The 14,048-nt window shown below is 37.4% G+C and overlaps 1 protein-coding gene across 2 annotated transcripts in view; it reads right to left on the minus strand.

Annotated features, from left to right (window-relative positions):
• Nucleotides 1-238: 238 nt before the first annotated feature.
• Nucleotides 239-14,048, minus strand: part of LOC102388376 (guanine nucleotide-binding protein G(q) subunit alpha) — a 195,920-nt gene continuing 182,110 nt past the window's right edge. For both annotated transcript variants that reach the window (XM_006032449.3, XM_025214215.1), the window contains 2 exons: nt 8,878-9,031; nt 239-4,238 (listed from right to left, as the gene is read on the minus strand). In XM_006032449.3, the coding sequence (XP_006032511.1) occupies nt 4,048-4,238; nt 8,878-9,031 (345 nt within the window). In that variant the 3' untranslated portion in view covers nt 239-4,047. The remainder of the gene's footprint in view (nt 4,239-8,877; nt 9,032-14,048) is intronic.

Genomic DNA, 14,048 nt, shown 5'->3' on the forward strand with positions numbered 1-14,048 from the left:
GTCCATCATCTTAGCCTTAACACTAAGTCACAGAAAGCAGGAAACAGGAAGAAGATCCATCTGACCTTTGATTGACTGTTTTTCAAGGACTTGGGTAGGGCGGAAGAGAATCACATTTAGGCACCTTGTAGGTAGAATGGGATCGGGCCAATTGTGCACACATCATTAGTTAAACAAATAGATGTAGCAATTATTATGCAGGGTAACCTTTACATAGGTTCAAGAACAGCAGCACATATAGGAAATTATTTGGGTAATTTTTATTTTTTTCACATGGGTTAACATTTCTTTGTTTTTTCCCTGTTATTTCATCCTTTTGTGAAGAATGCAAACCAAGGAAGGGTCATTAGGGTGAGAAATCTGAAAGTCATTTGCACCTTACAACCAAAGGCTAGGAGTCTAGCAGTATCTTAATATGCAGCCCTTTTTCCCCCCATTTAAAGTTTTTGCAAAACATGCAGTCAATTCTGACTGATATCCAGCATAAAAAGTCTCTTCTCCACTTTCAAACTTAAAAATTATGATTCACAATCATGTGGCAGTATGATTAAAAATTACAGTTCATACACCTTGACAATCAAAATACTCTGAATTATAAAAAGTAAACTGCCCTTATAGCTGCATTATCCTATATATGCCAGGACAGTGCCAGTTAATTTGTGAAAAAGGCAAGTTTAAGGTTTTTGTAAAACACATATTACAGCTTTCTTGTGCTAGTGAACATCTAAGTACACACAGGTTCCCAAGAGGTTCTTTCCCTCCTTCCCCATTTATGACATTCAATGGAATCACATTGTTTTGACAAAGTAAAAAGGGCTTTTGTTTTGTTGTTGTTGCCCTCAGCTTCATGATAGAGGCACAAACTTTTGGACGCAAGCACTGTAAGGCATAGTAGAAACTACCAATTTACCAGGAAAAAAAAATCAACAAAGGCATATATTGCAAGTGGGAACAGCTGTGTCATTGAAAAAAGAAAATATGTTGTTGTAAACTGGCACGCTGCAATGCTGTGTTAAGTGATTCTTGTAAAGCTTGCCTTGGTATACTGAAGATTTTTTTTTTCAGAACATGCTCAAATGATCTAAACATTTGCCACAGGTTCAACTCACCTAAAATATAGTAGAAGTATCCCAGTGGCACACACTCTTGAAAACTTTTGCAATCACAATATAACTATATAAAGCATGAGTAAACTTCTGTTTTGTTTTTTTTATACAAAACTTAAAACCAACTTTTCCCACCCTTCCCTCAAAAATGTCCCACAACAAAACAAAAACAAAACTCCTTTAATCTCCATTGGCCTCTTCTTGCCACAACTCTGTTTATATCACTGAATCTAGGGTGATCAATGTATTCCCAGGTTACAAAAAGGGATATTATCATGTACCCCAGAGCCAACAGTGGAAACAGAAACTTAACTGTGTTTATAGCAAAATCAGGACCAATTTTATAATGCAATACCATATATAAACAAGTCTAACTGTTCTCTTCATCTATTTAGAGATTCAGTGTCACATTTTTATAACCTACATCTACCTGCTGTAGCCTTATTAAATAAAATATCTTGACTCATTAAAACTGCAACACTGATTACTTTTATGTTACATTTATGGTTTCCATAACCTTTAAAATACTATATTTTGTCACGGTATTCTTAGGGCAACTATGGTATATATCCATTAGTACATGTGTACAATGGTTTACAATTTTTCTAACTTTTCTAATGAAGGCCATCAGAGAAGTAAGCCTAACCTGTTACGTATTTGCCAACTAAAAGTTCTATCTATACCCCAAACTCACATTCCAACATGTGACATCAGCTTTTTTAGTGAACCTGGTTTCTACATCTGAATAAAGCCCTGTCAAAACTTAAACATTTGTTTTGAAAGTGAAACCTTTGAGTGTTGTTTCAATTTACCTCCACTCAGGAATGTGCAAATGATTTTATACAGCACGATGCTAGTACCGCTCTGTACTATAGTAAGTTTTTTGTTTTGTAAATAAAAAAAAACAACAAATCCCTAGTCAAAATAAACTGACAAAATTTACATTCTTCTCTCTTAAAAAAGTAAATAAAATAACATTATTTAAAATGTGAATTAGCTATAAGACATACAATACAATTACATAGATACATATCAATACAGCACATTCAATCTGCCAAAAAATTAATGATTACAAAGCCAATATGGATGCTGCCATATATATATAATATATATATTATATATATATGGATATATGTACAATGATTATAGCATTCATAATTGCACTATACCTACAACCAGTTTTAAATTACAAGGTGTTTTATGAGGGAGCAAAAAAAACCAACTGTTCTTATTATTGTTGTTTTGGGGTTGGGAGGGTTAAGGATGAAAAATATCTCATCAGTATTTATTGTTAACTTTGGTACTTAACTAATAAGTCATTCTTTTTTCCACCTCCCCTCTGCTGCTCTGTAGCAGCAATTTCTACCGTAAGTGAACTCAAGTGCTACTTGGCATTGCAGATAATCAGTCCAATTACATGTCTGACCTCCAAGTTCTCTGTAGCTTGTTAGCAATCATATGACTAGTTACAAAAAACTTTTCAACCCAAGCTGCAGAATAAAGGCTTGTCAATGTGCGTGCTGTCTTATTTTGTTGTTGTTAAAAAAATTGCACATTTAGAATTCAAAAGTATTTTTCGCTACTTCATTTACATGAATAAATCTTTCTAAAGTACAATGAGAGGCTATTTTGCCCTAAGCCTATCAAACATCCATTTAATCAGTTTAATGCAACCATATTGAATATGATTACTCATCAGTGCTTCTGTAACTAAAGGTGCCTTGACATTATTCTAGAAAATATTGTCTTCACTCTCATGCCATCTTGACACAAGGACACAATAAAACTGTCCTTACCGTATGCATGTGCATGATACACCTAGTAGTCTTTTCACTCACACTGTTGATTTTGGCATTGAAAATGGAATACTTTCTAAAAAAGGGATTGCATGAGCAGAAACTAATTGTTTATCATTTGGCAGTCGTCTCAGTCAGGTCCATTCCCAATCAGTTAATTTGGCATTTCGATCAGTATCTTACACTTCAAGATTATTAGATTCATAAAAGCCAGATTTGGCAACATGAAATTATTTTACACAATAAAAATCATTTTTAAATTGTGGACAAAACATTTTATAAAAGCTCTAACTTAGAAAAAAAATGCAACAACACTGTTTCAGGCTGCAGCCCCTGGGAAATATGTAGTGTCTATAAATGACATTTTTGTTTGGCATCTGTGAATAAAGAGAGAAAAAAATGGCACATGGCAATTAAAAAATTCTAACATATTTTAGAGGTGTCCTAATTGTATGTCTGTAATTTCATAACTGTTTTCTGCATTTCTTTCTGAATTATCAAGATCTGGCTAATGTTCAAATTCAGGCATCTCTACAACTTCTCTTTGTGATCCTAGTTTCACAGCCCAAAATGTGAAGACAGTATGAAAAATACCCATGTCAAGCACTTCAAAATCACAGTATTTAATACTGATGATCCTTCAATAGAAGTATATACTGTAAAATTAGAATGACTGATGGCTTAAATTCTGATGTTAGCATTTTCCTGACCTTATCACTCTACAGAAAAATAGTTTAGCAAGGAATCCAACTGGGAATAAAGGCCAATGTACCTTTAAAAAAGATAAGGGGGAAGGGGGGGGGGAAGGGAAAGGGGATGGGAAAAAGCAAACCAGTTTGAATTTGATTCAGTAGCAAAAAAATGCTATCTTTTGTGAGTGTACGACTGAAAATTTAAAACACATTGAGTCACAAGGTTTTGCCTAAAAAATGAGGAAATGTGCTGTGAATGTACTTCAGCATCTCTTGTTTTTCCTCCATATACTTTAAATAAAATCATAATATTAACTACAAACTCTGTGGACATTCACAGAGTCCAGGCCGGCAATAAATTAGTATTATGCAAATCATTTTCACAGGTAATACAGTCCCTCTTGTATATCTTCAATTACCCAAAGGGGCTTTTAGGGAGCCTAATAGGCACAGTTAGACCAGGTTGTATTCCTTCAGGTTCAACTGTAGGATAGTGTCCTTGACAGCAGCAAAGACGAAGCGAATATTCTCTGTGTCTGTAGCGCATGTGAAGTGGGAGTAGATAATTTTGTCACTGTCTGGATTCAGGTCTACGAACATCTTCAAGATGAACTCCCGTGCTGCTTGTGCGTCTCTCTGGGGTCCTGTACACAAAAAGACAAAGTTAGTATTTCTATTACAATTGAAAAACTACTGCTTTGTCATGGACAACCTGGCTACAAATGGCAGAAAATGAAAGAAAGCTGCAGTCATGATTCTTACATGAAAGAAATGTGGAAAAACTGTATTAATAAACACCGCCATGTCTTGCTCTTTTTTTTCCTGGTCAGACCTTTAAAAAATAAAATTGAGAAAAAACTTCACAAACTGTTCATGAGGGATGATTTTCCAGCTACCTGTTCCCTTTCCCCATTAGTAAATAAGATGATACTTAATAGTAAATACGAAACTATTTTAAACAGGGAATTAAATATGCAATCAGCAGCCACAGTGGGCAAAAGAAAGAGAAATCTATTTCTTCACCCTTGTAAAACCTTAATTTTTAAGGGTTAGCTAGTATTTGGAGTGTTAGAATGTAAACAGGTCAGTGAATGTAAGCAGAAAACAAATCTTACGTTAAATGAATCTTGTTAGTGCAAATTTTAAGTTAGATGTATTAGCAAAGGAGATAACTGGGTAAGAGAAGTTGCAAAATCTACTACCTTTCCTGCTATGTAGGAGGATTTTAATATGTAAAAGTGAGTTACATATGAAACTGAATTACATTCAAAACTGAGACGATACTGCAGCAGATAAAACCGAGTTCATTCTAACATTACCCGACAGTGAAATTCACTTGCTTTGTAGCTGACATGCTTTGGTTTTAAAACTGTTAATTTATACAAGGTAACATTGTTAGCACTGGGGTGATGTAGCCAGGATAGTCCAGGGAAAATGCAAGAGGCAAGGATTTTTGAGGATATTTTTTACTCAACCAACTGTATTCAGGAGGGATAGAAATGAGCTCCTGGGTCCCACTGAATCCTTTCTCAGGTCACACAGATACCATTTTCACAGGTAATATTATAATTGATCAATTACTATCTAAATTACACACAGTAATCACTCTATTAAAACTAAATTGAGATTGCAATTCTCCATGATATGAAAATGTAACCTGACTGCATCCTCAGTTATATACACATTGGACACATGTAGAACCTTCAACCTGAAGTTGTTCTATGTGCATCCACTGCACAGCCAATACTGCTATATATAAGTGAGAAGTAGTGGTCCCAGGAAACTGTTTTCCTTTGCCAGGCTATGTGGGTCACCATACCAGTGCAGGTGGCTTACTCACTGGCCAGATGATGCCCTTACCCCCAGCATTTCTCAGGCATGGATTTCCACAGAATTCATATACATGTCACATATGCTCCAATATACAGCCTTGCTCTGCCCATCTCAGTGCACTTAACGTTAGTAATATTATCTATATTTCCTAGTTCTTATGTAGTACTATTCATCAACAGTTCCTCAAAGTACTGTGCAAAGAATAAAAGCATCTGGTACTTCATCTTTTGAAAATTTTATTACAGCAACTTATATTTCATCATTAGAATCTGCAGATGCAAACTGTTACCTGTTTGGATGAGCAATAAATAAATACTTCAGGGGGATAGCAATTCTCAACTATTAACTGCAAATGCTTGAGGGTGGGGGTGGTCATTATTCTGGATGTTTCTGTATTTATTATAGCTGCACCGATAAAGATTTTTTTTGGACGATACCAACAGCCGATTATTAACCAGCCATATCGCCCAACACTGATCTGATACCTGCTCAGTACCCAGCCAGGGTGGGGTATGGGAAGGAGCTGCAGGGTAGATACAGGGAATTTTGGGGTGGCTTTACCCCACCCTGTAGCACCCATCCCAGCACTGCCCCTGCAAGCCCACCCCAAACACAGCCCCGATCCAACCTGCCCACTGAGAAGAGGCTGGCACAGTCCCTGAGTCTGAGCCCACAGCAGGCAGCCTGTCCTTGCCCCACACACAAATCCAGGTGGCACCTGGCCCCCATGCCTCCCCCGAGAGTGCACGCAGCAGTGGGGAGTTGCCTCTATTCTCCCCCCACCGGGTGAGCTGCCTGTGGTTCCGTCCCACACCTCACCCCAGGTCAAAATCTAATTTACTTTTCATTGGTAATCATGGTCTAAAAGAAAACTGAATAGGATCTGAATAGGAACTTGAAAAAGTGAAGGTATTTTCTAATCTACATGGAGAAAAAGATCATGCTCTAACAGGATGTATAAGAAAATTTAGCTTGTTTTTTGCTAGTTTCATTCTTGTAACAGCTGAGCCATTTTGAAATAAGAATTAAAAAAGAATCAGCCTAAGGCAAACCCCAGCGGGAAAATACAGCTTGAATGGTTAAAATTTGCTAAAGTTATAAGCAAGATGCAAGTAAAAACCAGAATGTGTTGGGCAACCTTATGAATAGACAGGATTAGGAGCCAACACCAATGGAAAACTAAACTAAGTTTGAATGAATAAGAAGACTTACTAGACTAAAATTACCTTTCAAGATCCTAAAATCATGAACCTGGTTCTGCCTAACACTGATGTCTGTTCTGAAAGGGGAAATATTATTATTCTTTGTAATATTACCATTTTTTCCTGCAGTCTAACCTGCTGTTTACATTCCAGTTGGAACAATGGAGCCTTTAAATTAAGTATTCAGCCCTTCAGTCTGCTCACCAGATGAACCTAAGACTTCTTGCACTCCAACCAAAATCTCCATTCAGCTAACCTTAAATAACACTGCTTTCACTTCAGGAAAACTTGCAGAACAAACAGTTGCCTTAGCAACTAGTATGTGACCAGCATTATCTTTTCTGGCATAGGCACATTAAATCTCACAGAAGTGACCTAAAATTAGAACGAACGAGCTTTCTTTATGAAAATGAAGTGGTGAAAAGGTGGGAGGATTCATATCGAGCTTTCTGAGCTACTTAAAAGCTCCTATTTCTTTCTTTATTAGATTTATATGCTTCCCAAAAATGCTCAGGGCAGCTTAACAATAAAAGAGAAAAAGAATAATAGAAACAGAATAAAATATTTAAAAAGAACAAACCCCCCCCCCCCCATTCCTAGAGAGAGAGAGAAAGCAAATTCAAAAGCAATCTGCCCCACCATACCTGCTCCCTTGCATGTGACCAAGGAGGGCATTGTTCCCCCTACCCCCCCACCCACCCTCCCTCCCTAGCTTTGCTTCCCAACCCACATTCAAGGAAACAACTATTCCCCTCATATGTATTCAATCCCATTCCTACCCACTCCTACTCCCCTGCTTCACATGGAAGAGAGACCTCCTATCCACTTACTATCCCTTCTCTCAAAAGGTAGCTGTGCCTGTCACCAAAACCCATTTGTTATCCCCTTCCCTACAAGGAAAACAAATTATTGCATACAAGCAAAAAACAGAAGCAAACCATAAAACACCCCCTCTTTTCTACATCTTTGTCCCTCACCCTTGAGAATTGCCCAGCCCAGGTTGGCCTACGGTCCCATTTAAAACCACAGCGGGCTGGGGCCTTTCCTTTCCAGTTTGGCAGGCCATGCAGTTTGCCTTATCATCCTCCCAGTCCTTTCCCCCTTCCGTGTTCAGCCACCTGGAGAAGGTGGAGGCAACAATATTAGTAGCCTGTTACTGTGGATGTTGCTTTAAGCCACGTGGTACCTGGGGGCTGGCTAAGCAGCAGTCTTCTTCAGCCCCGAAAGAATTTATGATAAATTCTTTTCACAATCCAGCTTTAAAGAAAAGTTCATGTGCACTGAAAAGTCAAGTAAAATGTATTCTACAAAATATGTAAGGAAATGTATATATTTTGGAGAGAAGAGTGGTATATTTTATACCTCTGTTGAAAAGTTCAGCAGCAAATAATCATTAATTCCTAGAAAAAGACCTGCTTTTAAAAGCACCCAAGTTTCAGGCCAGGTTGAAAGTGCAGTGATAACACGAAAATATTTCCCCAACATCAAAGGATTCCAATGGCAAAAATTCACGAATGCTAAATGTAAAACCGTATGTCACAAAACACCTAGGTACCTTTTCTACCCTAAATGATGGAGTAGGACAAAATCCTAGCTTCAGTGAAATCAGTGGCAAAACTCTGGCTGTCCTTAATGGAATCAGGATTTCATCCATAGCCTTAACTCATGCACATTTTATAGAAACATCACGATGCATGATTTGTAATTCAACTTTGTGCAGCTGTTTACGCTTATCTAACAGCCACTTTGAAATAAAGTTTAAAGGCTATATTTGAAAATTAGAGGTGTTCAGAACTGCTGTGTTCATGTGTATTTTTTTCTCTTTTTCTCTGTTAAATCATTACAAACTTAGCTACCCAACCACCAGTTAACTGTTTGACATCATCAGTACATATTTGTAATACGACTGTAAACACTGGCAGATAAATCACTGCATTACAGGCTAATAGGTATAATATGGACTGAATGCATTTCTAACCAATATGTACTGGAGATTGTGTCTGCCTTTCAGATAATGCTATTTACCCATATGTCAGCAAGGCAGAGTAAACATATTCTGGAGTATGTTCAGTATCTGGAGCACAGAGAGGTAGCTAGCTGTATTAGTCTGAAGTCAGACAGAAGAACAGGCAGGGTGGTACCTTCTGAGAATAAATGGTTCACAAAGGCATAAGTTTTCATAGGCAACAGCTTGCTTTGTCAAATGCTATTAAAACAGGGTTTGGAGTGTGATGATATAATTACTTACCATCATACTCTGGAAAGTAGTCAACTAGATGGGAGTACATAATTTTCTCCTCTAGGAGATCTTTTTTATTTAAGAACAAAATGACTGAAGAGTTCTGGAACCATGGATATGTGATAATTGTCCTAAAGAGTGCTTTGCTTTCCTCCATTCGGTTCTAGAATAAAACACAAAGAGAAAGTTATGTGGTCATAAAACATGTTAGCTGTGCTCATTTTCTAAATTGAATTATTCTGTCTTATGAATTTAATTGTTGTGGGGTAGGGTTTATTGCTTCACTAACAATTTCTGTTTAAACAAATCACCCATTTTAGAAAAACAAATGAATATACAATACACATTAATTTGAAAATATGGGGTGTAAATATAAAAGCTAATAGGATCTAACAGTGTCATACCATACACATGTATGACTTTAACAGCACTGCAAGCTCTTGATAGTGAGAAGAGAGAGAGAAACCAAATATATCAGAACAAGTTCCAAGTGCTGAATTAAGGAAGTTATCTTTTTGCTTTCATTTTTCTGTCTTTCATTTATTTAGCATTTCAACTTCAACTGCTTAACCACCTTTTGTATTGTAGTTTTCATACAATGGTAATAGAAGTTTTTAAGGGTTTGAGGTCAGCATAGGTCAATATATATAGTGTTCCACATCAACTTGGTTAACCAGTATTAAAAATCCACTTCATTTTCTGCTCAGAGATTCAGACAGCAGCAGCACCACAAAAATGACACTATTCTCAACAGTTTCATCACAGAACAGGGTTTTCAAGAGCAGCAACATAAAGGCTAAATCCTACTGATTTTATGATTGCTCAGTTATGCAGAGAATCAGAGTAGGCACTGAACTGCCTATCTGGAAACTCAGACAATATAGCATTGTTTTGAAGCTACGAAGCATTGTTTTAATATGCATGAAAACTAGGGACTTTATTTACAAAAGATTACATTCTGCTGAAATTGATAGCTGACCCTTCTCATACTATTTACATGGAATTTTCCAGCCACTGTAATACTTGATTAAACGTTACAGCTGTGAACTAGGTAAGCATAAATACTGTCTACTTTAGACAGGAAAAAGAGGCATAGAAGGTGAAATCTCGGCTTCACTGCAGTCAAAGACATTGATTCCCATTGATTTAACTGGAGCTAGGATTTAATCTAGAAAGTTTAAATGACTCACTCAAGGCCACTAATCAAGCCCTTGGCAGAGCTGGGGATAGAACCAAAATCTTTTGACTGTTTAATAACTTAGACTATACTGTTTCTCAGCATTTTGACTTCATGTCACAAATCTTGCCCATCCTGATTTATAACTCACAAGAGTAACTAAATTGATATCCTTTTCACAGTTTGGCCTTCATAAAGATGGAACTGAATGATCACTTAAATCTGACATCAACAAACTACTACTTCATCTCTGAATTACGACTTTTCATCATTTAAAATTTAATCCCACTCTTAAAATTCATAACTCAATTTGGTGTTTTAAGATACAGAGCCTGGGTTGTAGGCTAACAGTATGTTCTACTTCCGCAATAAATTTAAAAGTTATTAAAAACTCCCTAATGAGCAAAGTCTATAGAAAACATGGTGTTTAAATTACTTATGTGGGGTTGAGTTATCTGCTCTTGGTAGGACTCTTAAAGGGAGTTACAGCGTTTTCAGCCATCTGTCTGACAATAATGCAGAAGCTTCTCTCTGATATTCACAAGACAGTGTTACACAGACAAAATATGCCTGTTTGCATAACCTTCTGATCCTTGTTCCAAGAAAACTCCAGGAAACTATGCTCTGCAAATATGGTTATTAGACAGTGAACATGTTTTCATTTTCTTTTTGAAAGAGATGCCAAACCAGATGAAGTAGAAAAGGCACACCAACTAAGTCAACATCAACATTAATGCCTAAAACAAGTCTTGTACTAAATCTCCTGTTTATTATTTCTACATGTACAAGACTACATTACTATAAATGGTAAAATTACTAGAATAAATATACAATAAAGTACCCAAATATAAAAGATATAAAATACACACCCTGTCGTATAACATAATTTATAGCAATTAGATATTCCTGGGGCATGAAAGGTACCATACACATTTGTTTTGCTGTTACAGGCTTACACATTACTGAGACAGCTTTTGTAAATGGCTAAATGCCAGATATCTATTCAATATATTTTAGAGGTTGCCATGTTAGCCAATTAGCCTGACGCTGCTGAAGTTGTGTATGGACTACTAAATTTTTCTTTCCCATCTGACAGCATGTTACGATGAAATCTGAAACCTACTGACTGGAGGTAGATTGTCTTTTATCTCTTTCCACAAATCCAGCAAACAATTTAGGAGATGTTAAGAAAATGTTATGTCCAAATAAACGGATAATGCTTTTACCATGTTTAGAGTGAACAATATTTATTTTTCCTGGCTCAGAGTGAGGTTTGGGGAGAGAACTGGAAATTTAGTATCTATGAATTGAGTAACCCCAGAAAGGCAATGGACATCTATTGAGGTGGAAATAAAGGACTGGGTGAAAATGGGGAAGACAGGAGTTCCTTAAACTTCTCTATAGAAAGCAGTGTGTGAAAAAACTCATAAGAGAAAACAGAAGAGTCAAGGTAGTGGTGTTGGCTTTACACTGAACAGACAGAGACAAGATGGATTCCAGAAGAATATGATGCACTGGACTGTTACTCTTGTTTCCATGCCTGTCCCAAGGGGGGGGGGTGTACGTGCATGTGTCTGTGTGTGCGTGTGTGACACTGTAATTATTTCTGATTACATTACTTCCCTTCAGTGGAGTCAACTTAACTTGGCCTCATAAGAGAAGCCATGAGGTTGCAGAATGGCTAAGGCCACGTGCAAAATTGTTTAAATTTATGCCACTTCCTTAGGCAAGAAGTGGAGATGAAACTTTATAGTGACTTTATGCTTGTGCAAGATGGTATATGGAGACCCATCATAACAGCCTTAATTCTGCAGATTTTTCGGATCAAGAATGCTGTCTTCATTGAGGAGAGAGGAAGCAGGTTGTCATGGGTTTGACACTATTTACATTACACTAGTCACAACCATACTGAATTCCCTAACTAAGGAAAAATATGAGAGAGGCCCTTCGGAAATGTTTACACTAAGGTATAACTGAATACTGAGTAGCACTGTGCTAGAAAGGGATTCATTCTAATGGGACTGATTGAGAGCCTCAACAATTTCGAGATTAGAGAGTCAAGAAGGCAAAAGAAAATGAGATCAACAATGGCAACTACTATTGTTGGATTGTCCAGACAGAGAATCTTTTCCACTTCACTGTGTATGTTAGCCTTGTCAGAGGCTTCAGGTGACAAGTCTGTTCTCCAGAGGAATCATCTCATCACTATCTAGACTGTCAGATGGAGCCAGGCTGAGCCTGGGTGTAATAGCCATCCTTTCCTCTAAGAAAATAATTTGTAAAGAAGTGCAGCAAGCAAACTGAACTCACCCTTTTGTCTCAAAACTGTTTGGCCATTATTGCACTTATTAGGATAGGGAAAATTGAGCCTTCTCTGAACTTCCCAAGGACTCCTGGAACTCACATGTATTGGTGGAAAATAGTAGAGTAACCCTGCTGCCTCTAGGATAAGTGTTTCAGTCAAGAGGCCTTGGTTGGCACTTCTTCTGGACCAGAATTCTCAACCTCTTTTGTTCTGTTATGTTACAGGCATATTCATAGTCAGAAACCCCCATCTTTAAAAAATGACAAGACCAAAGCATTTGTATATCATAATTATTGGATAAAATGAATAGACATCAGTGGAATAGCTACTGCCCCTTGGGGGGTGGGGTAGGACCAAGGGTAGGGGCCAGGACCAAAGACCCCCTCCTTCTAGAGCAGTGTCCATGTCACTGAGCCACCTCTCCTCTGGCTTGTTCTCCTTGTTGACCTAGCTGCTCAGTGGACCTTCAATAGGGAAGGACAGAAGAGACTTTCAGGAAAGCTCAACCTACTGCCTGATGGTGAAGGCACTACTTTGGGAAATTGGAGATGTACATTGTAACCCATTCTGCATGAGAAGGGCCTAGATTCTGGTGCCTATACTCTCTGGCAAAGTGCTCTCTTGAGCTAAAAGGTGGGAGGAGCGTCCTCTTTTTTCCTCTGCCAAACAGTTGTTAGTCTTTGTTTTTCTACAATATTTCTGGGACTTACACAGAGTTTACCCACCTACCGGGGACAAGTAGGATGTCAAATCTGCATCAGCGGTCCAAAATGACACTTACATGGCAAATTTAGTTATGTAAGGTCTAGTTACTCATCTAAAGGTAGTGCTGGATTTGGGCCATGCTGTACAGTATATAGGTCAAGTGTGACTGTGTGATGGCATATGGAGAGAAGGGATACGGTTTCATTCTTTGGTTATGATGGTAGTTTGATTGATGAATGCTTTCATACGTAGCCCCTTGAGGAGCAACATACTTGCACCTTTTTATTTTTAACATTTTTCTTATAATGAAGGTTTTCTGGGATTGTCCAATACTAACAATAATAAAATCTATGTTAAAACCTGCAAACAGGCAGCAACAAAAAGAACAGAAGTATTTAAAAGAATCACCACATATCTTTCACTACCTTTGCCTCTTTAAATTACTGAACCTAATTTTATGAAGCAAGTAAAGTTGGCTGCCACTAGCTTCATGCACTAACGCAAGAGAGCACCAGCTTTGTCCTCTCCTTTCTTTATGAGAAAAAACCCAATCTTCCTTAATTTATTTTTTTTAAACTCCCAACATTTACTAGTACCTTCTAAAACCACCACACAACCAAGAACTGCAATCCATCACTACAACAATAAGATTCCTTTGGCTTTTTATTAAAGTAAAATACCAATATATTCTCATATAATCTTTCACCTCCTCTGGTATCTGTTTGCCAGGAGAGAGGCAGAAAGTGAAGTGGAGACCAGAGAAAACTTTACTAAATTATGTGGATGAGATGTTACAACATACATACCAATAGAAACTGATGGACTTTCTAGAGAAATACAGGGCACATTCTTAAGTGTCATGTGCATTCTTACTGTTGTAACTGGCTATCACAAAACAATTTAACATACTTATAATGAAGAGCAAGAGCTTTTTGATTTTTTTTGAAGGAGTGGACAGTAAAATATCCAACTAAAGTTCCTAAAACAAAAATT

This window comes from Alligator sinensis, unplaced genomic scaffold (assembly GCF_000455745.1).
Source record: "Alligator sinensis unplaced genomic scaffold, ASM45574v1 scaffold728_2, whole genome shotgun sequence".
NCBI lineage: Eukaryota > Metazoa > Chordata > Crocodylia > Alligatoridae > Alligator > Alligator sinensis.